The 26,609-nt window shown below is 37.6% G+C and overlaps 1 protein-coding gene across 1 annotated transcript; it reads left to right on the plus strand.

The window, feature by feature from the left end:
- The first annotated feature begins 72 nt into the window (after positions 1 to 72).
- LOC123500184 (exocyst complex component 7-like) lies at positions 73 to 23,906 on the plus strand. The gene is given in 16 exon segments (XM_045248921.1): positions 73 to 226; positions 12,059 to 12,224; positions 12,360 to 12,553; positions 12,892 to 13,006; positions 13,239 to 13,396; positions 13,487 to 13,503; positions 13,505 to 13,624; positions 13,779 to 13,882; positions 16,844 to 16,914; positions 18,101 to 18,232; positions 18,416 to 18,595; positions 18,956 to 19,202; positions 19,390 to 19,606; positions 21,060 to 21,168; positions 22,490 to 22,623; positions 23,232 to 23,906. Coding segments are annotated over 16 exon segments (2,124 nt in total). The 5' UTR covers positions 73 to 169; the 3' UTR covers positions 23,335 to 23,906.
- The last annotated feature ends 2,703 nt before the right edge of the window (positions 23,907 to 26,609 follow it).

Here is a 26,609-nt window from a genome sequence, read left to right on the forward strand (position 1 = left end):
ATTTACTAACATTTGTCGGATAGCATGTGGCTCGCAGGCTGTACATAATTTGCCCACACCTGTCTTGAGAAGCACCGTTACAGAGGCTGTCATTAGAGAGTGGAGACAAGTGTCAACAAAAGCTAGGCCAAGGAGTGCGCCGCCCACTGCCTTCCCGCTGGTAGCCACGATGATGATTGAGCAGAACGTGGAGAAGAAACTGAACGTCACCAAACAACTGGAGAAAGTAAGTGATCATGTCTCCATTGTAATGTGTTCTGGAAGAAGTAGCTATGGAGGTACTGGGAGATAATAAGGGCATACCAAGCATTACTTTTCCAGGCAACTAGGGAAGATAAGAATGTTATGTCACCATTCCAGTGTTTACTGGAGGAATTAATTATAGCTGTAGTGAGATAAGGAGGATTTGACAACTGGAAACAGTAAGCTGTTGTCTCCATTGATGGATTTATAGTCGATGTTGTGGAAGATAATGAGTCATTACATCCTCCTTCCTCTCCTTGCTCACCTGATGTACGCCTGTCTGTATTAGCATGTTCTATTGTGGTAGATCTGAGCCGTCACAAGTGCTCATGGGAGGCTCTATCTTACCCTGTTTCCAGATTTGGACCAGACTAATGTGTATTCACTATTGGCTAAACTGCTGTATATTTTTGCAGCTCTAACAAACTTGGGAACCTGGAGGGAGGGCATGAATTTTGAGTAGAGAATGCTTAAGTGAGTGAAATTTGGTAAATAATTTTAAATACGAATTTCCTAACCTAATCTAACTTTATGGGAACTAGCTATGCTCTTCTCAACTTGTTGTCTCCTGTACCTGATGGAATCCACCCTAGGATTATAAAGAAAAGTATGGAACAGTTATTAGTGCCTTTAGAAATAATTTTCCGGTACTCTTTTGAGCATAAGGAACTTCCTTATGATTGGCTTATTGCTCATATTTGCTATATTTAAAAAAGGGTGACAAGTGTGACCCAGGAAATTATAGGCCAGTCAGCCTAATGAGTGTTATATGTAAAATCTTTGAGACTATGATAAGGGATGAGATAATGACACACATAAGAACATATAATTTATTTAGGGAAAAACAATACGGTTTTATCCCAGGACGATCAGTGGTGTTGCAGCTCTTAAAAGTTTTGGGTAGATGGACTGATGTTATTGCTGAGGGGCATGCATTGGAAGTGATATACTGTGACTTCATGAAGGCTTTTGACAGAGTTGCACCTGGAAGGCTTTTAAGTAAAATAAATAGTCATGGTATTGAAAAGAAATTTCAAGAATTGAATGCAGCTTTTCTAACACAAAGACATCAAAGAGTGGTAGTGAAGGGAGAAAAATCAAGATGGAAGTCAGTGACAAGTGAAGTGCCACAGGGGTCTGTTCTTGGGCCTCTGCTGTTTGTTCTTTTTATAAATGATCTCCCAGATATTGTAACAAATGACAGTGAAATTTACATGTATGCAGATAATACTAAAATTTTCAGACCTATCAAAGAGCAAGGGGACTGTCGGAAGCTGCAGCAAGATATAGAAGATGTGCATTCTTGGAACAAAAAATGGTTACTAAACTTTCACACCAATAAATAAATGTAAATACATGAGGATTGGGAGAACATTCATTGAAGATCAAGGATATCAAATGGAAAAAAAAATAAACAAGATGGACTCTGAGAAAGATGTGGATATTATTATCAGTGATAAATTAAGTTGTGCTGACCATCTGACAGAAAAAGTAATTGGATGCTGAGGTTTTTAAAGCATTGTTCAAAGCAGTGATAAGACCTCATCTGGAATATGCAAACTCAGTCTGGAAGCCTGACCTCCTGAAAGACATTGAGATGGTGGAGAATGTGCAACATAGAGCTATGAGGATGATTCCAGAACTAAATGGTCTCAATTATGAAGAAAGACTCAGGAAGCTGAAGCTACCAACACTAGCTTACAGAAGGGTACAGGGAGATATGATTGAAACTTTCAAGATTCTTACCGGAAAATATGATGAGATATGTTGCAAGGTACTACTGAAATGTAATGAAGTTAGAACAATTGGAGAAAATTCACCAAAACTTTTGAAGCCAAGATCCAGATTAAATGTAAGGAAATATGCCTTTCCATGTAGGGTAGTAAATTCTTGGAATCTTTTGCCTGAGTGAGTAGTTTCAGCAACTTCTGTAAAGAAATTGAGGCAAAATTAGATAAATTCTGGGCAAATCAAAATTTATATTACAATTATAAAGCACATGAGATCCACCAAAATACGGAAATATAGATCTGGACCCACAGGCGTAAGCCTCTTCCAGGAAGTCAATTGTAAGAAATTGTAAGTTATTGTGATGGGAGTGAAGGTAACTCTGCACCTCTCAACTTGTTATTGTGATGGGATTGAGGGCAACACCCTCCTTCTGCCCCTTGCCTGTCTGTCTGTCAGCAGTGTCAGTGCACTCACCTCTGGTCCACTCTCCTTGTTCTTGATTTTTTGTTATTTGCTTATATTCTTTTGTTTGTTGTTCTGTCTGTGTTACCATGATGGTCATAATGAATAGACGCGGTTGGTGTTAGCACTCTTGGCCCTTCATCTAGCGAGGGCATCAGGGGAGTACTTGTACTTTGACCTGACCATGACCTCTGGAGATAGTGCTCAACAAGTGGACGAGAGACTCTTTTGTGCCTGGTGGTTAGTATGTACTCCTCGTTGTCAAGATGGTTGGAGATAAGCGTTGTGCTGGGAGGAGAGGTGCTGTGTCGCGGCATCCTTCTGTACCTCTTACTCTTAACTCTGCTGATTGCCACCCCCAGTTAATAATAGTCCTACTGCCCAGAGTCATGGGATGGTGCATCAGCAATGGGTTGTGGCACTTGCAAGGATATAGTTGGCAATGACAGAATTGGATGTGACAAATGTGACTGCTGGTTCCACCCCTCATCCATGTGTTTAGGTTTATCAGCAAAGGTGATTGCTCATATAGTCCAGCTGGAGGGGGACAGCATCTTGTTTGTTTGAGGTGCTGGATTAACTAATGTTCTAACAATGCTTGTGCTCCTGCAGGTAATGTTGACCAAGGCGACACTATTAAACAACTTTCAGAAATTGTCATGGGTGTTTGTGCTACAGTTCAGACTTTGTCCCAGAAAGTGGGTAGATCACTATCACAAGGAATACCGTGTACACTTTATCCCCTACTAATGATTTACTGAGTATATAACAGGCTATTAGAGAGGAGATACAGGATCAAGAGTGGAAGAAGGATCCTGCATTATTGTGAGGAATGACAAACATGCATGTGAATGGTGTTGAAAAGGAAATTTCTTCTTTCTTGATTGACAGGGGTTGTCTGTTTAAATCAGGATAAAAGACTTTTCATAGAAAAATTTTAAATGCGCAGGATAGGAAGACACTACTTCAAGAGGCTCATAAATTTATTTAAAGAAACAAGATTCAGTGATGTGCATTTGCATTTTTGAAGTGTCAGGATCTTTGCAACAGGCACCCAGAGAAGTTCACTTATGGGTATTACTGGTACTAATAATGCTAAGTACTACCACTGCGCCTCCAGCTCTTGAGCCGCCAGTTGCTAGTCCTTTAAACTTTTTTAGTCAAAACAATATACAAAGTAATTTTGCTTCATTGATTTTTGCACATGTAAATGTCAACTCACTGGGTAATAAAATCAATTATGTTCATTCTTTCTTGTTGGACTACAATACATCAATAATGGGAATTAGTAAGACCTGGTTAACTTCCATTGTGTCTGATGCTAACATTATTATTCCTCATTACTTACTGGTATGCAAAAATGTTGTAGATGTTGCCAACCACAGGGTTTGTTTATGTTAAGAACAGTCTTAGGTTCGTTGAAATTGTGGTTGAGGTTCATATTACATTAGTTGTATTTCTTTCAGATTACTCCTTATACTTTATTTCTGTTTATTGTCCATCATCTAACTCTATTGTTGATAATGACATCTTGTTAACTTTTTTGTCTGAATTTTGTTTAGATAAGGATGTAGTATTGGTTGGAGACTTTAACTTATCATTGATAAAGTGGAATAAAGATTTGGTATGCTGAGAACTCTCATCCACTGATTTGACTTTTTATACCTGTTTTAATTTTCTTGGCCTAATACAATGGGTTCATTAGTTTACTTATTACAGTTTGGATAACATGAATTTGATTCTTTACTCAGAAGAAGTTAGGGTGATTGATATTCAGGTATTGCCTCCATTTCTAAACTGGACACTCACCAGTTACTTACAGTAATATATTACAGCATCCATGTTTGATTTATGATTCTCCCGTGTCGAGGTTGTGGGTGGACTAAAGGCAATTACAGTGTATATATATATATATATATATATATATATATATATATATATATATATATATATATATATATATATATATATATATATATATATATATATATATAACCCCGCTTAACGAAGGGGTTACGTTTTTAAAAAAAAACTTTCGTTAAGCGAAACTTCATTAAGCGAACCAATTATAACAAGTTTGACACCTGACTGAACTTCCATTGAGAGTAAACAAAGTGAGAGTGCATCATAGTACAGTGAAAGGTTTAATGAAAGTAAAAATTATGAAGTTAAACATTTAAGCAGTTTAATTTAAGAATAAGTCATTATAATGTACACTAATGTATGTATGTAAGTAACTTTACAATGTTGAAGATCTTAAATTTATGAAGGGAGGGAGAGTGGAGTGGGAAATAGGCTAGCTGGCAACCTGTGGAATGTAAACAAAGGGCGCATTATTGTACTGCATACAAAACTTATGTGTCACATTTCCACAAGGCTTTCCATTTTATCCATTGCAGAGTCACGAGTTCAGGTGGCTCTTTTAGCTTGCAAGGAAGCTCACCAGCCTTCTTAATAGAGTCTGCTGACTTGAAAATGGTAGACAGTAGATGGAGTCAAGCCATGGTGAGAAGCAATGCTATTAGTTTTCTCGCCTCGTGTCTGTGAATAATATCCAGCTTCACTTCGAGAGTAAGAGACTTCCTGGCCTTCTTAGCAACGCTAGGCGACATTGCAGAGCGTTTTGGTGGCATCTAGAGCGAGGGAAGACGAGCTGCCGCTGACGCTGTTATTGTTTTGAACTAGGGGAGTGAGTGGTGCGCGTTTTGTCCACGAGAGGTGCTGGTGTATTCAAAAGCCTGTCAGCTTGCGTGATATGGTGGGGCTTTCAAACTTGGAAAAAATTACCTGGATAAAATTTCGTTGAAGTGAGTTTGGTGTTCGTTAAACGAGCAGATGGTAGTAAAATGAAACCTTCGTTGCTAAGAAGACCAGGAAGTCTCTTACTCTCGAAGTGAAGCTGGATATTATTAATAGACACGAGAGAGGCGAGGAAACTAATAGCATTGCTTCCCACCATGGCTTGACTCCATCTACTGTCTACCGTTTTCAAGTCAGCAGACTCTATTAAGAAGGCTGGTGAGATCATATCTTCCTTGCAAGCTAAAAGAACCAACTGAACTCGTGACTGCAATGGATAAAATGGAAAGCCTTGTGGAAATGTGGTACATAAGTTTTGTATGCGGTACAATGATGCGCCCTATGTCTACATTCCAGAGGTTGCCAGCTAGTGTATTTCCTGCTCCACTCTCCCTCCCTTCATAAATTTAAGATCTTCAACATTATAAAGTTACTTACATACATACATTAGTGTACATTATAATGACTTAGTCATAAATTAAACTGCTTAAATAATTAACTTCATAATTTTCACTTTCATTAAACCTTTTACTGTACTATGATGCACTCTTGCTTTGTTTACTCTTAATGGAAGCTCAAGTCAGGGGTTAAACTTGTTATAATTGATTCGCTTAACGGAAATTCTTTTAACGAAGGTTTTTCTTAGGAACATAACCCCTTCATTAAGCGGGGGGGGTTGCCTGTACTTGTACGTCTAAATACTCAAACTTTTCAATACTCAAACGCTAAACTTCGATTTAATACTTGAAAAAATACCAGATAGTCAAACGTCCACACCCGTGGTTGTAAACAAAGGCTCTCTAATGCCCCCTTCTCCTCTGCCAGTTGTGACTTGTGCTGCTGCGGTCATCAGAATAACATTCTCCTACATTCTATCTGTAGTTTTTTCATTTATGAACTTACATTAACACCAAAGGCTTATTGGTGGTAAAAATATCTGATAATGAAACAGCTGCACATTTGGTTGTTTACAAAGCTCTGTCATCTCCCTTCTCGCAGCCGCCACCATACCGTTCTGATACTGTATTACTGGTATTACTGTAATCCTGGTATACCAATGCCAGTGCACATCCTTAGTCCTGCCATAGTCATGAGAAAAACAACATTTTTCTGCATTCTGTTGGTAGTTTTTCATTTAGAAACTTAGGATGGCACCAAAGAGGCTAATTAGTGGTGAAAATAAGGAATCTGGTGAGAGTGCAAATGTTAGTGAGCCACAGCCCTCCATATTCTTTTCCTCACTGAAACACAGCTGTCTGAGGCAACTGACAGTAGCCCCTTCTCTGTTCCCTCCAACTTTTCTATTCTCATTTTTGCTCCAAAGCTGGATGTCACGTCTATGTATGCAACAACTTAACTTGCTTTTGTGCCCATGCTCTTGAATCTTCTGAGTTTTCCACTATCTGGCTCCCACTCAACAGTCACTCTAACTAAATTCATCTGTGTTGTCTATCTCTCCCCTAACTCTTCTGACTATAATAAATTCTTCAACTATTTAACTTCCAAAGTGGAACACATTTTCCCTCTACCCTTATTTATATAATTTATATCATGTGGGCTTTTCATGGGAATTTATGGGCTAAAGGGGATACTTTTTATGGTACCTCCTATCTCAAAGCCCACCCGCTAGGAAACTGTTACCCTGAGTGAGGAAGCCCAACCTACACTCAGACCGTGGACAGGATTCAAACCCGTGCGCTTGGAGACCCCTCGGAGCCCAAAGCACGCATGGTTCCATTCTTGGAGATTTCAATGTTCACCATCAGCTTGGGCTTTCCTCTCCCTTCATTAACCATCCTGATGAATTAGCCTTCAACTTTGCTATCCTCCATGACCTAGAGCAACTGGTGCAACACCCTATTCATATTCCTGATTATCTTAGAGACATGCCCAACATTCTTGATCTCTTCCTCACCTCTAATACTTCTGCCTATGCTGTCACCCTATCATCTCCGTTGGGCTCCTCCAATCACAATCTCACTTCTGTATCTTGTCCTATTTCTCCAGTCCCTCCTCAGAATCCCCCAAAGCAGAGGTGCCTCTGGCATTTTGCCTCGGCCAATTTGGGGGACCTGAGGAGGTATTATGTTGATTTTCCCTCGAATGATTACTGCTTCCATGTCAGAGACCCATTTCTTTGTGCTGAACGCATATCGGAGGTGATAGTGTATGGCATGGAGGCGTACATTCCTCACTCTTTTTCTCAACCTAAACCTTCTAAATCTTGGTTTAACTCAGCCTGTTCTCATGCTATACATGATAGAGAGGGTTGCACATGAAAGGCACTTGACCCTTCCATCTCCTGAATCTCACTTTCTTTATATCTCTGCCCAGAATCATGCCAAGTCTGTTCTTCAACATGCCAAACATTCCTTCATAAATAGAAAATGTCAAAATCTTTCAAACTCAAACTCCCCCTCGAGGCTTCTGGCATCTAGCGAAAAACATCTCCAATAACTTCACTTCTTTTTCTTTCCCTCCTTTATTTAATCCTGATAGCACCACTGCCATCTCTTCTGTCTCTAAAGCTGAACTCTTCTCTCAAACGTTTGCTCACAACTCTACCTTGGATGATTCTGAGCTTGTTCCTCCCTCTCCTCCTCCCTCTGACTATTTCATGTATACAATTAAAATTCTTCATAATGATGTTTTCCATGCCCTCACTGGCCTAAACCTTCAGAAGACTTATGGTCTCAAAAACTTTGCTTCCATGATTGTATCTTGCCTGGCTAAACTCTCTCAACTTTGTCTATTGATTTCTACCTTTCTTTCTTGCTGGAAGTTTGCCTACATTCAGCCTCTTCCTAAAATGGGTGACCATTCTAATCCCTCAAACTACTGTCCTATAGCTTTAATCTCTTGCTTGTCTAAAGTTTTTTAATCTATCCTGAATAGGAAGATTCTCAAACATCTGTCACTTCACAATCTTCTATCTGATCGCCAGTATGGCTTCCATCAAGGTCACTCTACTGGTGATCTTCTGGCTTTCCTTACTGAGTCTTGGTCATCCTCTTTTAGAGATTTCAGTGAAACTTTTGCTGTAGCGTTAGACATATCAAAAGCTTTTGATAGAGTCTGGCATAAAGCTTTGATTTCAAAACTGCCCTCCTACGGTTTCTATCCTTCTCTCTGCAACTTTATCGCAAGTTTCCTTTCCGACTGTTCTATTGCTGCTGTGCTAGGTGGCCACTGTTCACCTAAATCTATTAATAGTGGTGTTCCTCAGAGTTCTGTCCTGTCACCCACTCTCTTTCTGTTATTCATTAATGACCTTAACCAAACTTCTTGCCCTATCCACTCCTATGCTGATGATACCACCCTACATCTTTCCATGTCCTTTCAGAGATGACCAACCCTTCAGGAAGTCAACAGATCATGCAGGGATGCCACAGAATGCCTGACTTCTGATCTTTCTAAGATTTCAGATTGGGGCAGAGAAAATCTAGTACAGTGGAGACTCAATACTCGAACTTAATTAATTCCAAATGGCTGTTCGAGTATTAAAAAGTTTGACTATTGATACCTATAAATCAGGTAATTCGTTCTAATTTTAGCAAAACCTCAAGTTTATAAGAATTTCAGTGTAATTTTTTACAATTTTGATTTGTACATACCGTAAGTGAAGGTTGCATGGTGATGGATAACTTAGAAGAGGAGGGGAGAAGGGTGGGGAGGAGGAGAGAGGTTGCTGGAGGATAAGTTAATATCCATGAAAACATCTGGTGTGATTCTTGTGAATCCACTAATGGAGGACTGTGGCTCACTAACACTTGCACTCTCACCAGATTCTTTATTTTCACCACTAATAAGCCTCTTTGGTGCCATCGTAAGTATTTAAATGAAAAACTACCGACCAAACACACAAGAATGTTGTTTTTCTCAAGACTGCGGCATTGGTATACCAGTATTACGGTAATACCGGTATTACCGTAATATGGTATCAGAACGGTTCAGTGGCAGCTGTGGGAAGGGAGATGACAGAGCTTTGTATACGACCAAATGTGCACCTGTTTCATTACCATATATCTCACCACTAATAAGCCTTTGTTGTTAATGTAAGTTTATAAATGAAAAACTACAGATAGAATGTAAGAGAATGTTATTGTGATGACTGCGGCAGCACAAGTCACAACTGGCAGAGGGGAAGGGGGACACCAAGGAGCCTTTGTTTACAACCATGGGTGTGGACGTTCGACTATAAGGTATTGTTTAGAGTATTAAATCGAACTTTTGTGTTGGAGTATTTAGACATTCAAGTATTGAATCTCCACTGTATTTAAAAATATCGTGTCTGAGTAATCTCCCCTCCACTGATTACAAGTTCAAGGTTTTTAAGTATATGCCTATACATCTTCCATACTATCAACTACGGTGCATTACTCAACAACGCTTCAACAGAATCAGCAGACACACTCATTTTTTGGAAATTACTCATAATCTTCATTTGATAGAAATAATGAAACTTGTGTTATTTAAGACTGAAAGAGTGTGGGGTAGTGTGGGGGTATATCGTACTATTAGTGGAAAAATATTACTGAAAAATCAGATTTAAATCTTGAAGATAAGGCTGTGGGGTCAGAAATATTCGTCAAGGAATGAGCTACCTACGACACACAACTAAATTTATCAATACAAAACTAGGGACCTTTTTGGGCTATTTAACCCAAATTTCCATTTTGTATGGATCACCCCTATAGTAGGGGTGATCCGTACATACTATGGGGATGTTCCATACATGATATTTTCACCCAAAAGAAATTAATTACAAATCATAATGAATTAGATATTGCTGTCTAAAATTAAACAAACACATTATCTAAAGTGTTCTATTAATGAACGAGCAACAGAGAAAGAGTTTTTATGGGCCTTATCTTGGTGATCAGTATTACATCTCCATTTCATCCCTGCAGTACTAATAAGAAGTTCTATGAATGATATTTTGCTCTGTGAAATAAAACAAATGTGCATCCAATATTGTTTATTTAAGAAAACACTGGAAAAATAAAGTAAGATTTGTAAATTTATCATTCCTAGGCCTATCTCATTTCATGTTAAATGAATACAATGGAACATTTAGCTTAACCATATTTAAAAGTCGTTGAGTACGCCCTTGCTGGGGCATCAACACACCTTTGCACCATTCTTTAGACAACTTCGCTGTGTCCTCTATTAGAGGGAAACAAAAGTTGTCTGGAATACCAAACTTAGGTAGACTTGATCCGGAGAAAACTTACATTATAGCTGGTGTCGTCCTTAATAGAAAGAACTTTACCAACATAATGCAACTTTTCCCCAGCATTTCAACCTTCCTCTAGTTCAACTCCACCAAAATAATGTCCCCTATTTCTGCCTCCTTCTGCACAAATGGATAGGGCTGGTCTTCTGCTTCACCATCCGCTTCATCAGAATATTCAGACAAGTCATCCAGAACCACCTCAGGGTTGTCCTCATCTTCACTGCTGGATGGCTCTTGAGGCCTTTTCTTTGTGGTCTTGTGACTTTTCTTTTTCTTTGCCACACTCTTTATTTTGTCCTTCTCTCAGAGGTTCTCGATGGCCTCCTCAATTTCTGTGAGGATGCATGCATGGACCCTCTTCCTCCCTTTCCCTTGAGGTCATGTTGCAGCCTTAGGATGGGGACGAATGTCTTTTGGTAATAGGGACAAACGTCCTGGGCATGTTTAAGTCTGCAAGTGAAGTTACAAGTCATGAAATAACTGGTAACTGCCAAAATGAACAGTATGTCTCAAGTGTGGGGGTGCACCGTACACCATCGTACGCTGCACCCCCATACCTACAGCTGTTTAAAAAAAAAAAAAAAAAAAAAAAAATCTATCCAATCACCCTACACGATTATAAACTTCACAACACACATACAATACTGCAAATGCTCACTAAACATCATTACATGTGTAACATCACATTTCAATTGCATTCAGAAAATATTTATTTTCCCTTACCTTTTCAACCATGTAACTTTTTTGGGGGGCACCTATTATACACCTGGTAAATGCATTTCTTCATATTGAATGTAAGTAAACTATTACATAGGAGTTTTATCTTGTTTGAACGTAAAAAATAAAGTATGTAAGAAATTTTTGTAAGCTACAACCTCTCCTAGCCATGCTGCCTTCAAACCAGTATCACAGCAACAATGTTGGATAAAACCTAGATATATCTTCATATATTATGTACATCTGCCTAATATTCGTATTCAATACCTTACCAACAGGATCAGGCTGCATTCAAGATTAGGAAACAATATGATATGAATGTCTCAAGTTAATTCGGATCCCACAATAAAAAAGTCTTACCTCCAATCCACATGCGGCGCGCTAAGAGGAAAGAAAGCAGCCATCTTGGTTTATTGACGTTATTTCCACTCTCAGTGTTTCCAACAGAGCTCTTCTATAAATTCTCTAATTTTAACAGAGCTTGTACGGTCCATCCCGTGTATGCTAATCCCCCACATTACCCTGCTATCCTATCATGTTAGTTTCATTGCTATTGGCCATGTAATTCTGGAGATTTATGTTTGTAAACAGTGTTATGTTTGGATTGGGTGAGGCTACACACAAGCAAGATATCATATGAACAACTGTGCTTCTCTAATACTTGAAATTTTATAGTCTTGGGATATTAGGTCAATAATTTAGTATAACCAGCTTGTGCAATTTGAAGGGAATCACAAAGTCAAATTAGTTTCTGTACGAGTAAAAGGTTTAGAGGAAAAGGTAGGCACTATGCAAGGATTAAACCATGGTAAATGTGCTAACCATAACACCATGGTCACTTCCTGATGACAAATCTCACTTTCATTTCAGGAAGTCAATCAATTAGCATCTGTGCGAGATGTACTGGGACGCTCCAGCCAGGTGGCCACCAATGTGGGAAACATCCTGGACTCTTTTGAACACCGTCTGGCTCGGCTTGAAACGACCATCTTGCCCCTCTACCAGCAGACTGGCAACCTTCAGCGTCGACAACTCAGTAAGTGTCAGGCCAGGAAAGGGGTTTGTATTAAAAGAAATAAGAATAGATATGTAAATAAATTTATTTGGAATGACAGAGCATTTGCAATTCAATTTTAATGAAATATTTGTGTATTGACAATGCCTTCAATAGATACAGAGAAGACATTGCAAGAATTAGACCATGTGATTGGTTACTATAACGTGGCTGGCCAAGTGGAGAGTGTGGTGAAGGAGAGACCCAGCAGCATTGGGGTGCCTCAGTACCTCCAGGCCATGGACCGCCTAGCTGAAACCTGCAGATACTTTGAACAGAATAAACCTGAAAGCGTAGAAATTAAGAATCTGGTAAAGTATCATTTAAAACAACTCATGTATTGTTGTATCATTATGTAAGCATTTAGTTAATAGGAGGGATATTTATTTCTATCTGTATGTAGCTAGTGAGACTTTATTAGTCAAATTGCAACTTTGTTAAAGTAACAGCAGTACATGTTATGAGCATGACTGTTTTGCAAAAGAGCAGTAACCATTAAAGTGATGATGAAAAAAAAAAAAAAAAAAAAAAAGGTATTGTTGTCAGTTGAAAGACAAAACATTTTAAAAGAAAAAGAAAACATACCTGTATGCATGTGAGTCATATGGCTTTCTATACTTTATGTGATAGCATGTTCTCTTATCGGTAGACTTCTCTATTTGAAAATGGGACTGATGCTCTGGGCAAAGAGTTTCGATATGAACTCATGAAGTACCAGAAACCAGTGCCACCAGTGGCCACCCTGGAGCTGCTGGAGGAGGAAGGTGAGGGCAGGCACTTTTTAGATTTTTTTTTTTTTTTTTTTTTTTTTTTTTTTTTTTTTTTTTAGATATAAAAAGCATGTTGATATTGAAAGATACAGTATTAATTGCCATTTTAACTTCATTATATCATGTAACTTATGTGGTGTTACAGAAAAACATCATTATTATCTTCCTTGGAATTAGATTTCCCTTGCATATTCATTGAAAATTAAGCACTATTTCAATATTTCAGAAATAAATGAAGAAACACTAAGTGGTGTTGAACTTGTTCCTCCTGGTGTGCGAGAAGACTTGAGAGCCATTGCAGCCTGGCTAGACAAACACAATAACACAGACAGGCTCACTGTGTATGCAAAACTGCGTTCAGATACTCTTAAACAGAGTCTAAGGGTAAGATGATGTACATAGCAGAAATAAGATGTTACCACCAATAAGCTAGTACTATCTGTAAGATGTTACTTCATTAATGGGTCTTCTCAGGCCCTGCGAGACTATCAGCAGCAGCAGCATGGAGCGAGGGCAGGGCACAGGGTCACTGAATTCACCTGGACCTCTTCGGGGGAGACTGACTAAAGTGGACAGTACCAGCAAGAGTCGAACATTAAAGATTTCAAACAAGTGAGTGTTTAACTGGTATATTATTGTTTTGTATCATTACCTACTTTATCACTTGTGAAAACAGGTAAAAATGACAAAAAAAAACTGTGAAATACTAAAGTATTTTGGGAATAAAAGGTATCTATTTAATTATATCCTTATTGTTTCATCTCAGGGCAAAGATACTGCAAAAAGCCATCACGGGCCATGTGTCCTCCCGCAGACAAGGTTCTCCTGGACATTCTTCATACATGCATGGCACCCTCACCTCCCCGCATGGTAGAGTGCTGTAGTGCCCTTTTGCTGTCACAGTCTTTGAATTCTTAAAGCAGCTCAGTGCTAGATTCCTTTAATACTATCCTTTGATTTTGTTTTTGTCATTACCTGCAGGTGGTTTCACTTCCATCATCTTCAGCATGATGATGTTTATTTAAATGTCTTTGATGAAAGGAGGAATGATTCCTGAAGGTGCATGGCCCTGATTTATCACATATTTTCTTGTTTATTTCATCTTATCATTCCTTTACAACTCTTGTTTAATACATTTAAGATTTGTATGGCCCAAAAATGGCAATGTGCACAGAATTACATGTATAAGATACCTTCAGTAGTGGGAATGTACATGTAGGTAATATATGAAGGAAAACTTCACCAGGTTTGAAATTAATTACACTATATATTACCATTTGCCGTCATTTTCTTTATTTCTTAAACTAAAGCCTAAAGTCTCTAATTTCCTCTTTTTGATTGGGCAGTGATAAGAATACATATGATCCTAGTCTATGAGCTCTCTTTACACAAGCAAGTATTATGGATCCCCTTCACAGTGCAGTCTCACAAATCCAGTGTACTCTGTCATCTACCATGTGTGTGTGCATTTCATTCACGTTAGAACTGATGATGACCAGCACCTCACTGTGAATTATGGTGACAATGGGACAAAGTGGTCACACTGAATGAGTTGAAAATATCATCTCTTTTCCTGGGTATGCTGCCATAAGTTAAGTGTACATTTAGTGACTATCATACTGACTGAATATTCAGAAAACAGAGAGTAGGAGGCTTTTGATTAAGCTACAGCAGAGCCATACTGTGACCACATCTGATCTTAGGCAGTCTCCATAATTCTTTCTTCTGTTTGCAATGTCCACACTTGGCATGGACTGTGACTGGGTAGAATGTGTGCATGTAAGTATGCTAATGTGAGCACTGAAATTGCAATGTTGTTGATTTGTTTTTAGATGAGCGTTGACTGTATATTGATTCAGTTCCTTTAGAATAATAATCCAGCTTGTGTGTTCACTTTCACCCAATAGACACATTGTACTTGATGTTGGTCGTGGCTTTAATCTTGTAAGGCATTGTTTGGCCTGCTTTTGGCATGCAATATGTACAGCACATTATTATTCATATCTCAATGATATGGTGGTGTGCTAGTGAGATTATTATATGTCAGTTCTTGGGCTTATATCAGTATGTAATATATATATTTTATGTAAATACTTATTATCATCTCCAATGCTTTGATTAACATCAAAGGATAGCCACAACATAAACTCTCTAGCTGTCCTTTATACAAGGCACTTCTTGTTTCTTCAGTCTTCTTTCAATGCATATCTTTTTTCTACTCCATTCTCCTACTTAAGAGGCTATATTCCATCTTCACATTCTGCTCTGAATCCTACCAGAAACTTCATTGTTTAAAATGCAGAGGTAAAGTTAAATCAGATTGCATTTGATCTCATTCTTTTTAGTAATGCTGATTTGTTTTATGCTCATAGAATAAGAAAACATATTCATTTATAGATCTGTTTATTCATGAGGCTGTCTGAAATGTTGATGCAAAACATTGCAATGAATATTGACATCAGCAAGGATTATGTCATGAAGGTTGAGAGCTCCTAGCCTGGGAAGGTGGAAAAATTAAATTAAATTAAATCTGCTAGTCAAGGATAAGATCAGGCCTGGAAGGCTCCACAATAAAAATCCCATGATGAAATAAGTCGTAAAGGGAAAAAATTGAGAGGAAAATGTAAAACCTTCTTATAATTCACTCTTTTTTCCATGTCTTTCATAATGATTGTAAAATTATGATTCATTTTGTAAAGTGAGTTAAAGTTATGAAGCTATTTTCTGTATATTTGTATTTCATTAGTAAATAGGGAAGATTTAACTGATAAATATTTGGACACTTCTTTCATAATTTATTTTGTTGACTTGATTAGGTTCAGGAGCCACAGATTTTGTGGCAGGAGGGGAAGTAAACTAACTCTTGCACTATGATAACAGTTACTTCTTACCTGTAAATAAACCAGCACTATAATGTAAGGGCTCACCAGGTAACGTTATTTTTCATAGGCATAGGTTCTAAGATGGATGATATTAAAGAATAGCAGCTTTCCTTAATTTACTAGTTACACAGGTGACATGCATGTAAATTAATTCTAAATTCCTATTACTGTTCAAAATAATTGGCCTAGTGAAATCTTAAAAGATGTTTGTTTGTAGTCAGCAGTATTCAATACGATCACTGTTCAGCAAGTCTTAAAATAGTTATTGTGTGATCACTTTCTCACTCACCTTCCAGGAACTTCACATCAGCAATGAAACAACATTATATGTAACTATTATGCTTTAAAAGACAATTACTAAATTAACACCATTCAAATTTAAATCCTAAATAAAGTACACATGCAAGGATGATAATAAAAATCATATTTATATATGTATATGATAAAAGCAAACTTAATATTTGTATAAATATTTATATAAATGCCTCCCATTTCCCAACAATTTTAACTCATTCCTGGCCGCCTACTCATGACTATCACAGTGATGACCATCTTGTTGATGATATTGTTCCCTCACTTCATTCCTCCATGTTTAGCAGTGAGGCTGGATGGTCAGGAGCAGCCAGGGAGAGGCTTCTGGTCAAGATGTCTATGGTAATTCTGGTGTTAGGAGGGTTGTATGGATGCTCACTGCTCAGTCATACCAGAAGAATAAGATGGTCTCTCTCTCTCTCTCTCTCTCTCTCTCTCTCTCTCTCTCTCTCTCTCTCTCTCTCTCTCTCTCTCTCTCTCTCTCTCTCCCCCCCACTGTTTTGGCACACCATCATGACCTTCACCAGAAACTGCTATGGGGGCATGTGTGATCATGCCCTCCTCATTTCTCATTGTACTGCTTTCTCATGCCTCAACTCTTATGATCATTTTTTTTTTTTTTTTTTATTCTTTACAGAATTGTTTCCTGAAGTCCGGGTCCCAACTGAAGGCTTGGAGGACATAGAGGTTGAACTTTACCTAAACCAGGTGAGGATTGAAACCTTTTAGTGTACCAAGTCAGATCATTGATGAATTTCATCATCTGGAATGAACTTAAGATACTCTGTTCATTTTACAATTAATTTAATTGGAGTGTCACATTTTGTACAGTTTATCTGATATAACTTTGAAATCTTACATATACAGGCAATCCCCGCTTAACGAAGGTTCACACAACGAAATTTCGCTACAACGAAGGTTTCATTTTACTACCATCTGCTCGTTTAACAAACACCAAACTCGCTTTAACGAAGTTTTATCCAGATAATTTTTTCCAAGTTTGAAAGCCCTGCCGTATCATGCAAGCTGACAGTCTTTTGAATACACCAGCGCCTCTCGTGGACAACACGCGCACCACTCATTCCCCCTGTTCAAAACAATAACAGCGTCAGCAGTAGCTCGTCTTCCCTCGCTCAACTTACCACCAAAACGCCCTGCAATGTCACCTAGCATTGCTAAAAAGACCAGGAAGTCTCTTACTCTCGAAGTGAAGCTGGATATTATTCACAGACACGAGAGAGGCGAGAAAACTAATGGCAATGCTCGCCACCATCTTGATTCCATCTACTATCTCTACTATTTTCAAGTCAGCAGACTTTATTAAGAAGGCTGGTGAGACCGTATCTTCCTTGCAAGCTAAAAGAGCCAGCTAAACTCGTGACTCTACAATGGATAAAATGGAAAGCCTTGTGGAAATGTGGTACATAAGTTTTGTGTGTGATACAATGATGCGCCCTTTGTTTACATTACACAGGTTGCCAGTTAGTGTCTTTCCCGTTTCACTCTCCCTCCCTTCATAAATTTAAGATCATCAACATTATAAAGTTACGTACATACATACATTAGTGTACATTATAATGACTTAAATTAAACTGCATAAATGTTTAACTTCATAATTTTTACTTTCATTAAACCTTTCACTGCACTCTCGCTTTGTATACTCTCAATGGAAGTTCAAGTCAAGGGTTAAACTTGTTATAATCGATTCGCTTAATGAAGGGTTTTTAGGAATGTAACCCCTTTTGTTAAGTGGGGTTGCCTGTACATATAATTAGGTTTTTTTTTTTTTTAAGCTGTTGATTATACTAATTCGTTTACCCTTTTTTTAAATTAGTGGTATTGTAAGTAGAACTGAATTTAATAAAATTATATATTTAATGTTATTCTCTTTCAGGTTTCTGCATTACACTGTCTAGCATTTGCAGAGTACCTTCTTGCTCAGCAGCTTGTTCCCGAAGACAGAGTTACTCGTACATTTGAAATGATCCTCAAGGAACCAATGGACCAACTGGTCACAGAGGGAGAGGTAGAAATGGTTTCCTCCTGGTTGTATACTAATGCCTCTAATTTACACTTGTAAATTCTGCAGTTGATCTTAAAATCTCTGTTTTTTCTAATATTCCAACATATTTAATGTTCATCATGCAGTGAGACTTCTGTCTTCATGTTCACATATTGAGTTGTATTTGTAAAATGTCACTACTTGCAGGGTTTAGCAACTCAAGCTCGAAAGAGTGTGAGCCGAGGGGACTACCAGGCAATGCTGTCAGTGCTGGCCATGGTTCGCCACGTCACCAACATCCAGCCTGAGTATGACCGTCTCCTGACCAACTGCCAGACATCTATTAGAGCCAAATTTGCTGCAATTATCCACATGTTGCAAGAAACTGTAAGTGGAATGGATGATATCACCCAAACATACGACATTATTATCTGGCAGCTCTCAGTTCATCACCATGCTGACACTACTTTTATTATGTGATGTCTCAACCTCTTCCAATAGTTCTGCATCATATATCTAACACAATTTTTCAGTCCTGTATGATTTTGAGATTCATTAATAATGCTTACAACATGAACGGTACTATTTGACTTCAAATACACAAGTATTTATCCATTTACTTCTTTTATTTAAACTTTCTCCTTCTCTTGTGTGTTCATTGTCTATCTTTTTAGGTTGTTTGAATTATGTATTACATTTTCTGTATTTGATAGAGGTTCTTTATTCTAAATAAACATTGTTCCTCAGTGTGTGAAGGCACTGGAAGGCTTTGTGGATAGTGTGAAGAGTGATGGTGAGCGAGGGCTGCCCAAGGACGGAACAGTGCACCAAATTACCAATGATGCTCTTAGATTCACGAAGCAGTTGCCGGATTATGCCCAGACACTTGCACCAATTCTCCAGAGGGACACAGTCCTCACAAGCTCACTCTCCAATCTACCCAGGAATGCAGATGCTTCTCTCCAGGCTAAGGCTTTACTTGGCGCTTATGTCAGTGAGTTGTGGAATCCATTTCTTTGTTCCTAAATTATTTGCATTATGGAATTTGCTGATGGGTTAAAAAGTGTGAATGATGCAGTGCATGTTGCATGGCCGTCTGGTGTGGGATATACTGTACATATATAGAAATTTATTACAGTTATATTTTTTAATGATTTCTTATATTATCCTTTCCTCCTTAGAGAGAGTGTTGGCGAACCTTTGTCTGGCCTTCGTTAGCAGAAGTGAAACCTACAGTGATGGGACTTTAAGGGCAATATTCCGTCTCAATAACTACAACTACATTCTAAATACACTCAGTAGTTCTAAACTGCTCAATTTAGTGGCTCTTGTTGAACCTCAGTGTGACAAAATGTACAGTGATCAGATTATGGAGCAGAAAAGATTATATTCCCAAAGGTAAACTTTTAATTTTTATTTATTTATTTATTTATTTATTTATCTATTTTTTATTTATTTATTTATTTATTTATTTATTTATTTGTTCTTTTATTATTATTATTATTATTATTATTATTATTTTATTTATTTATTTATTTATTTATTTTATTTATTTATTTTTTTTTTTTCTTAAAATCATGTGTGTGTGTGTATATTTTTCACATCTCTCCTATGTTCGCAATCTTTGTCACATCTCACTTTTCTTAACAATTTTGCATCGTCTGCAAATAGGCTCACATAACTGGACACCCCATCCACCATGTCATTTATGTAGACCGCGAACATTACTGGTGCCAACACTGATCCCTGTGGAACTCCACTCTCCACCAATCCCCATTCTGATGGTCTGTCCTTAATTATTGTTCTCATTTCTCTTCCTACCAAAAGTCTTCCATCCATTTTAGTAAACTGCCATGCACTCCTCCTACCATTTCAAGTTTCCAGATCAGTCTCCGGTGTGGTACCTTATCAAAGGCCTTTTTTAAATCCAGATATATTCCATCAGCCCAACCATCTCTTTCCTGTATTACATCTATCACCCTCGAATAGTAACATATCAGGTTTGTCGTGCATGAACGCCCTTTTCTAAAACCAAATTGACACTCACAAAGTATGTCATTTTTCTCCAAGAAGTCTGTCCATCTATTCTTCACCACCCTCTCACACATCTTAGCTACCACACTTGTAAGTGACACTGGTCTATAGTTCAATGGGTCTCTCTTGTTACCTGATTTATAGATTGGGACAATGTTAGCTCTTTTCCAGTCTTGGGGCACTACACCTTCCCTTAATGAGGCATCAATTACTTCACAAACTTTTTCTGCCAGTTGCTCCTGCATTCTCTTAAAATCCATCCTGATACCCCATCAGGTCCCACAGCTTTTCTCACTTCTAAACTCCCCATCATGTTCTTGATCTCCTCCACAGTTACTTGAAACTCCTTCATAATCCCTTTCTGTTCCATTACCAGTGGTTTGTCAAAAGCAGTCTCCTTTGTGAATACCTTCCGAAAGCATCCATTCATAGCCTCTGCCATTTCCTGGGATCTTCACTGCATACTCCATTTACTTCTAAACTTTCAATACTTTCTCTATTTTTGATGTTGTTGTTCACATGTCTGTAAAAAGCCTTGGTTGGTCTTTACATTTATCAATTATATCCTTTTCTTGTTTCTGTGTGTGTAACAGTTTCTTGTAATGCCATAAATAGAACTTGAAAATCCAATAGAAATTAAAAGAGCAGTGATTGAGTTGAGGGATTATTCATGAACAAATTATGAGTAACTGAAAGAAATTAAAAGAGCAGTGATTGAGTTGAGGGATTATTCATGAACAAATTATGAGTAACTGAAAGGATAACATGCATTGACCAAGTAATTAACTGAACATATTTTCCTCTTCATTATACACAGCTGGAGTCGTGTTCTCCATTACCTGAACCACGAAGATGTGCCACTTTCTGTCATTCAGGCCGGCAAGCTGCGGGACAAAGACAAACAGCTTATTAAGGATGCGTTTGCTGTAAGTATATGATTTCTCTAATGAGAATTACATGCTGAGATTTAATGATAGATAACTTATTAAGGAAAAGTTTCCTGTAAGTATATGGTTTGTCATCAGCTGAAATACTATTCCCAGAGTTAAGCACACACAACTAATTAAAGTAAGTTTATTGTAGGTACATACATGATTTCTCACCAACTGAAATTGCTTTTGACTATATTCAAGTTTACTAAATAGTCACTGTAAGCTAAGCTATTCAAGGAATCTCACCCTCTTGACTCCTCTTTGGAGCAGACCACTTGATTGAGGCAAACCATGTTGTAAGGATTTGCTTAGGTGGAGTTGAAGGAACAAAATGAAGTGTTTGTTGTATTCTGTCTTGAAGAGGAAAGATGAGGTGTTTGTTGTACAGTGGACCCTCAGACTTGGAACAATTTGGACTTGGAACAAAAAATTTAAAAAAATTTTACCCTTGGAATTGGAGTAAAATTCGGATTTGGAACAACCCAAAGGCAGCTGAATTTAGCAAATTTGGGTGATGCTAGTGCCATTGGTGGGAGGTAAACATCATTTCTTACTTCTTATTGATTCTGTGTTGTAGCCTTGCTCTTATTCCCAGCTGAGGTCAGGACATTTGACTAGTTTTTCATTTGACCAGAACTTAACCTGATAGGATGGTTTAGTAATATTTCATATAAGTACACTCATCTCATAACTAACAAAAATATTTCTTAACTACTATGGTGACAAGGTGTAACAGACATGAAACAAAGAATCCTCTTAGGACTAAGTGACTATGTTAATGGTAGTGCTGCCACCACCCAGTATATTCTTAATACCTGGTCAAGTAACACTTGCCATGAAGCTTACCACCAAAAGGTAAATAATATTGATTTTACATAGTTCAGTTCTTATTTACTTTGGTAAAAATCTGGGATCTTGGAACAGATTAAAATGATATACATTGTTTCCTTTGGGGAAAATGGTTTCGGAGTTGGAACAGTTCGGACATAGAACCACCTTCTGGAATGAATTATGTTCAAAGTCCAAGGGTCCACTGCATTATGATGTGGTATTATGGATTTATTTCTTTTTTTTTCTAGTTTGGAATTAGTGGAAAAAATGTCTGATGTTTCAAGATTTTTTAAATAATTCTTTTCAAAAATTTTCTTGCTTATTTTTCCTCATTATATATAATGTATAATGTCACTAATGAAATGTTTTGTTTCTGTGTAATGCAGTATTTTATTGTTAATGTAACAATGTAATGTTTTGTCTCACTAGTGATATAAGGTTTCAGATCCAATGGCCACATAGTAATGTAATGTTCTGTGTGCAGGGCTTCAACAAGGAGATGGAGGAAATGTCTCGAGTGCAGCGGAGTTATTCCATCCCTGACCGAGATCTGCGGGAAAGTCTCAAGAGGGACAATATGGAGTACATCCTGCCAAAATACCAGGCCTTCTATGACAAGTGAGTTGGCAGTACACTCTGCTCACCAGTCATGCTGCATCAGTTAACTCTACCTGTACTGTAACACTTGTTATATTGGAGACATCTTGGATAATTTCAATGAGGAAACTTGCAGGTAACGTAACAATAAGAATTAAAAAGTTTTAATGTGGGTACTACTATAAATAGAATTGCTGGCGCTACTAATGGGTGGAAGCTGGACACCGCTTCCCATATTCTTCAAGTAAATCTACAAGTGCTATAGGGCAAGTTTTTCAAAATTACTTATGCTTTAAATTCACATCTCATTTCATTAAGCTTGAAATGTCATAGCAGTGGTCAAGACATTTGTAATGCACAACAACGTTTGAAGTAAGAAAGGATGTCTAATACTATAAAGGATGCAGAAGTTTGATGTTTTTATATTCAGAAGTGCAGGTCCTAGCATTACTATATAGAGTATTTTATTGAAGCTTTTTATGTAAAGGAAATATTAGTCAGTCTAAATTTTTCTTAAATACAGTAATCTTTCCCAATCTTAATATTATAATTTTTTAAATCTTTCTATATCTTTTTTATCTTTTATTGCAGCTTTTGGTATAGGAAATGAGTCATTCTTTTATCTGCAGGTATGTCAATGTTGCTTTCACAAAGAACACGGATAAGTACATCAAGTATACCCCTGCAGACGTCGCTAATATGGTGGACAAGTTCTTTGATGTAGCAGCATAATTCAAATAGACATAACTTCAATACTTTCAGAAGCAGACATGCTCATTTTCTATTTGAAAGTTGAACTCATTTACAAATATGGATCTGGTATTACCAAGTATGTATGCAAAGTAGACATTCCCTTGAATATTCTTGTCCATCAAAAAATAGTGTGCTTTAATTTTTTCAGTAAACATATATGTAAGCAACCTTCATTTTCCAATGTGATGCTGATATAATTGGTTACTTTTAGCATGGTTCCATACATCACAAAGGAGGAGTGTTGTAGTGAAATGAATGCCTTCTTTGTTAATTTTATATATATTTTGAGTTTTACTGAACTCCTAAAAATTCAATTAGTACATGTAGGTAAAATACTAGACACAGAATCAATAGATGAAAGATACTCACACTCTTGTGTCTCCTAGTATTCAAACAGCATAGCAATGGAAACTGTGTAGGAAGAATCTGTCATGTTTTATTGATATTGAGGACAATGATTGTAGCTATACATTCCAGAGTGGATGTAGAGCTTGTGAGGATATCCAGGTGCTGTGCCTTAATTAGCAATCTATTAAAAGTACATAAGTAAATATGAGAGTAATTTAAATCATCCTAGCAACCACTGTACTGAAGTTATTGAAATCCTTGCATATGTATACTGGACTTTGGTGTAAAGGTAGAATGTGTTGTGCTGTATGGCTTAAAAGTTTGACAGACAGACTGGATGTCATGCATGCAATTCTGATGGAAATTAATGTAGGTAGTGGCAGAACTGGGAGAATCTGAATAGGGTCGGAATGGGAGCTGCCAATAGAAGCAAACACAAGGTAAAGAATAACATGTTTTAGTGGTGCCTACCTTTGTTTATTTTGTTAATTTTTTGTCTATTTTGCTTATTTCTTATTATTTTATTTAGAAAAAAATATCTCCACTTGTTTCCTAATCATGGAATAGTTTCCTAAGTGAATTGATTAATCCTTAGTAGAGACGTGATTAGTAGAGACGTGAACTTACTAATCGTAAAAGGAAGTTTACAACTCATCAGTGAATCACTGGGTGCAGCACAGTGTTCTCTGTTGCTACACTCCAGACTTTTAACAGTTATATCATCACTGCTCTGTCCATCCATTGAGATCTAAAACTCAGTGTGTCTGTTGTGCCTAATTGCTCCTGAGTCCATTTTTTTCCTGAAAGCATCAAAACATCAGGTATCTAAATATATATTTTACACCAAATCACCCACCTGTGCATCCAACAACCCACTTACTCATCTATCTACCCAGTGTGTGTGTGTGTGTCACATTGAGTTTAGGACCATCCCATATAGTGCATTGTTTCTCAGGGTTTAAAGGGAGAAATGAGGTGAAAATCTGATGAGGTATCAAAGGCATCAAAAACTGTGTCAGTTCCCAGAGATAGGGGGAAAGGCAGACAATGAATGTTCTGCCACACTGAGGGTTTGATTCACTGAAAGGTGCAAGCTGTGATCTGGGTTGAACTGTTGGTGCTGCCATGTAGATATCGATTAATCTGACTAGCATATATGTTACTGCTTCATAGCTGTGCTGCGATGATGCTTATTGAGGTATTGAACTGGTAGTGTGTGTGTGTGTGTGTATTTACCTAGTTGTGTTGTACAGGGTTCGAGTGGAGCTCATAGTGTCCAGTCTCCATCTCTCCATTTATCCAATTTTTCCTTAAAGTTATGCATATTGTGTGCTGTAACAAGTTCATTATTCAATGGATTCCACTTCTCCACCGATCTGTGCAAAAAACTATATTTTCCAATATCCTTCAAACACTGCCTCATCCTCATCTTCTTAGCATGACCTCTTGTCCTTCTATCTTCTTCTTCTGCCATCAGCACCAGGTCTTCCTTGTCTATCTTTTCAATGCCACTGACTATCTTGTATATTGTTGTTAGGTTTCCTCGTTCTCTTCTATCTTATAAAGTTGGTAGTCCCATTTCCTTCAGCCGTTCTTCATATGTTAGGTCCTTTAGTTCCAGCATCATCTTTGTAGCAATCTTCTGTATCCTTTCTAATCCTCTTGTATCTTTTTTAGAGCTCGGAGACCACACCACTGCTGCATATTCCAGCTTTGGACATATCATGCTTGTGATAATTTTTTTCATCATATCTTTGTCCATGAATTGAATTGCCACTTATATTAGTCAACATTTTATATGATAATCCAAATATCTTGCTTATGTGTTTTTCAGGGTTCAGATTTTCCTGTATAATCACTCCCAGATCCTTTTCCTCTTTAGTCTTCATTATTTGTTCCTCTCCCATCAGTTAGTTTCATACCAGTCTTTTGCTCTTTCGTAGTTCTATTGTGTGACATTTCTTGGCATTAAACTTCAATTTCCATTTTTTACTTCACTCATAGATTTTGTTATATCTTTCTGTAATAGCAGACAGTCCTCCTGGGTTTTGATAATTCTTAGGAGCTTTGTATCATCAGCAAATAGATTAATATAACTGTTTACCCCATTGTGAATGTCATTTACATAAATATGAAACATAATGGGGCCTAACACTGACCCCTATGGCACTCCACTTGTTACTTTACCCAAAGATGAGTATGTATCTCTGATCACAGTTCTCATTTCCTCATCCTTCAAATAATCTCTTGTCCATTCTAACAAAGTTCCTCGCAGTCTTCCTATGTTCTCTAGTTTGCAAAGTAGTCTTCCATGAGGGACTTTATCAAAAGCCTTTTTTATGTTCAGGTATACTGTGTCCACCCATCCGTCTCTGCTTTCCAGTCCTTCTATAACTCTTAAGTAGAAGTTGAATAAGTTCGATACACATGACCGTCGTGTCCTGAACCCAAATTGTCTGTTCGATATGACTTGTTCTTCTTCTAGATGTTTCACCCATTTTTCTTTGACAATTATTTCACACAACTTACCCATAATGCTTGTAAGTGACACTGGTCTGTAATTTAATGGTTCAGTTGCCTTTTCTCCTTTAAATATCGGTATTATGTTGGCTCTCTTCCATTCTATTGGAACTTTCCCTTTATTTATTGAACTTGTAATTATTTCCCATATTGGATCCAGCAGTTGCTCTTTACATTCTTTTAGCACCCAGCCTGATACACCATCTGGCCCCATTGCTTTTCTGACATCCAAATTATCCAATAATCTTCCAATATCCTCCTTGTGTACCCTACTGTGATTTCCTGTAATCCTTGGCAATGCAATGACCTATTAGGTTCTGTGAAATCATCATCTGCAGTGAATACTGTTTTGAAGCTCTCATTCATTATTTCACACATTTCCTTCT

This window comes from Portunus trituberculatus, chromosome 50, assembly GCF_017591435.1.
Source record: "Portunus trituberculatus isolate SZX2019 chromosome 50, ASM1759143v1, whole genome shotgun sequence".
NCBI lineage: Eukaryota > Metazoa > Arthropoda > Malacostraca > Decapoda > Portunidae > Portunus > Portunus trituberculatus.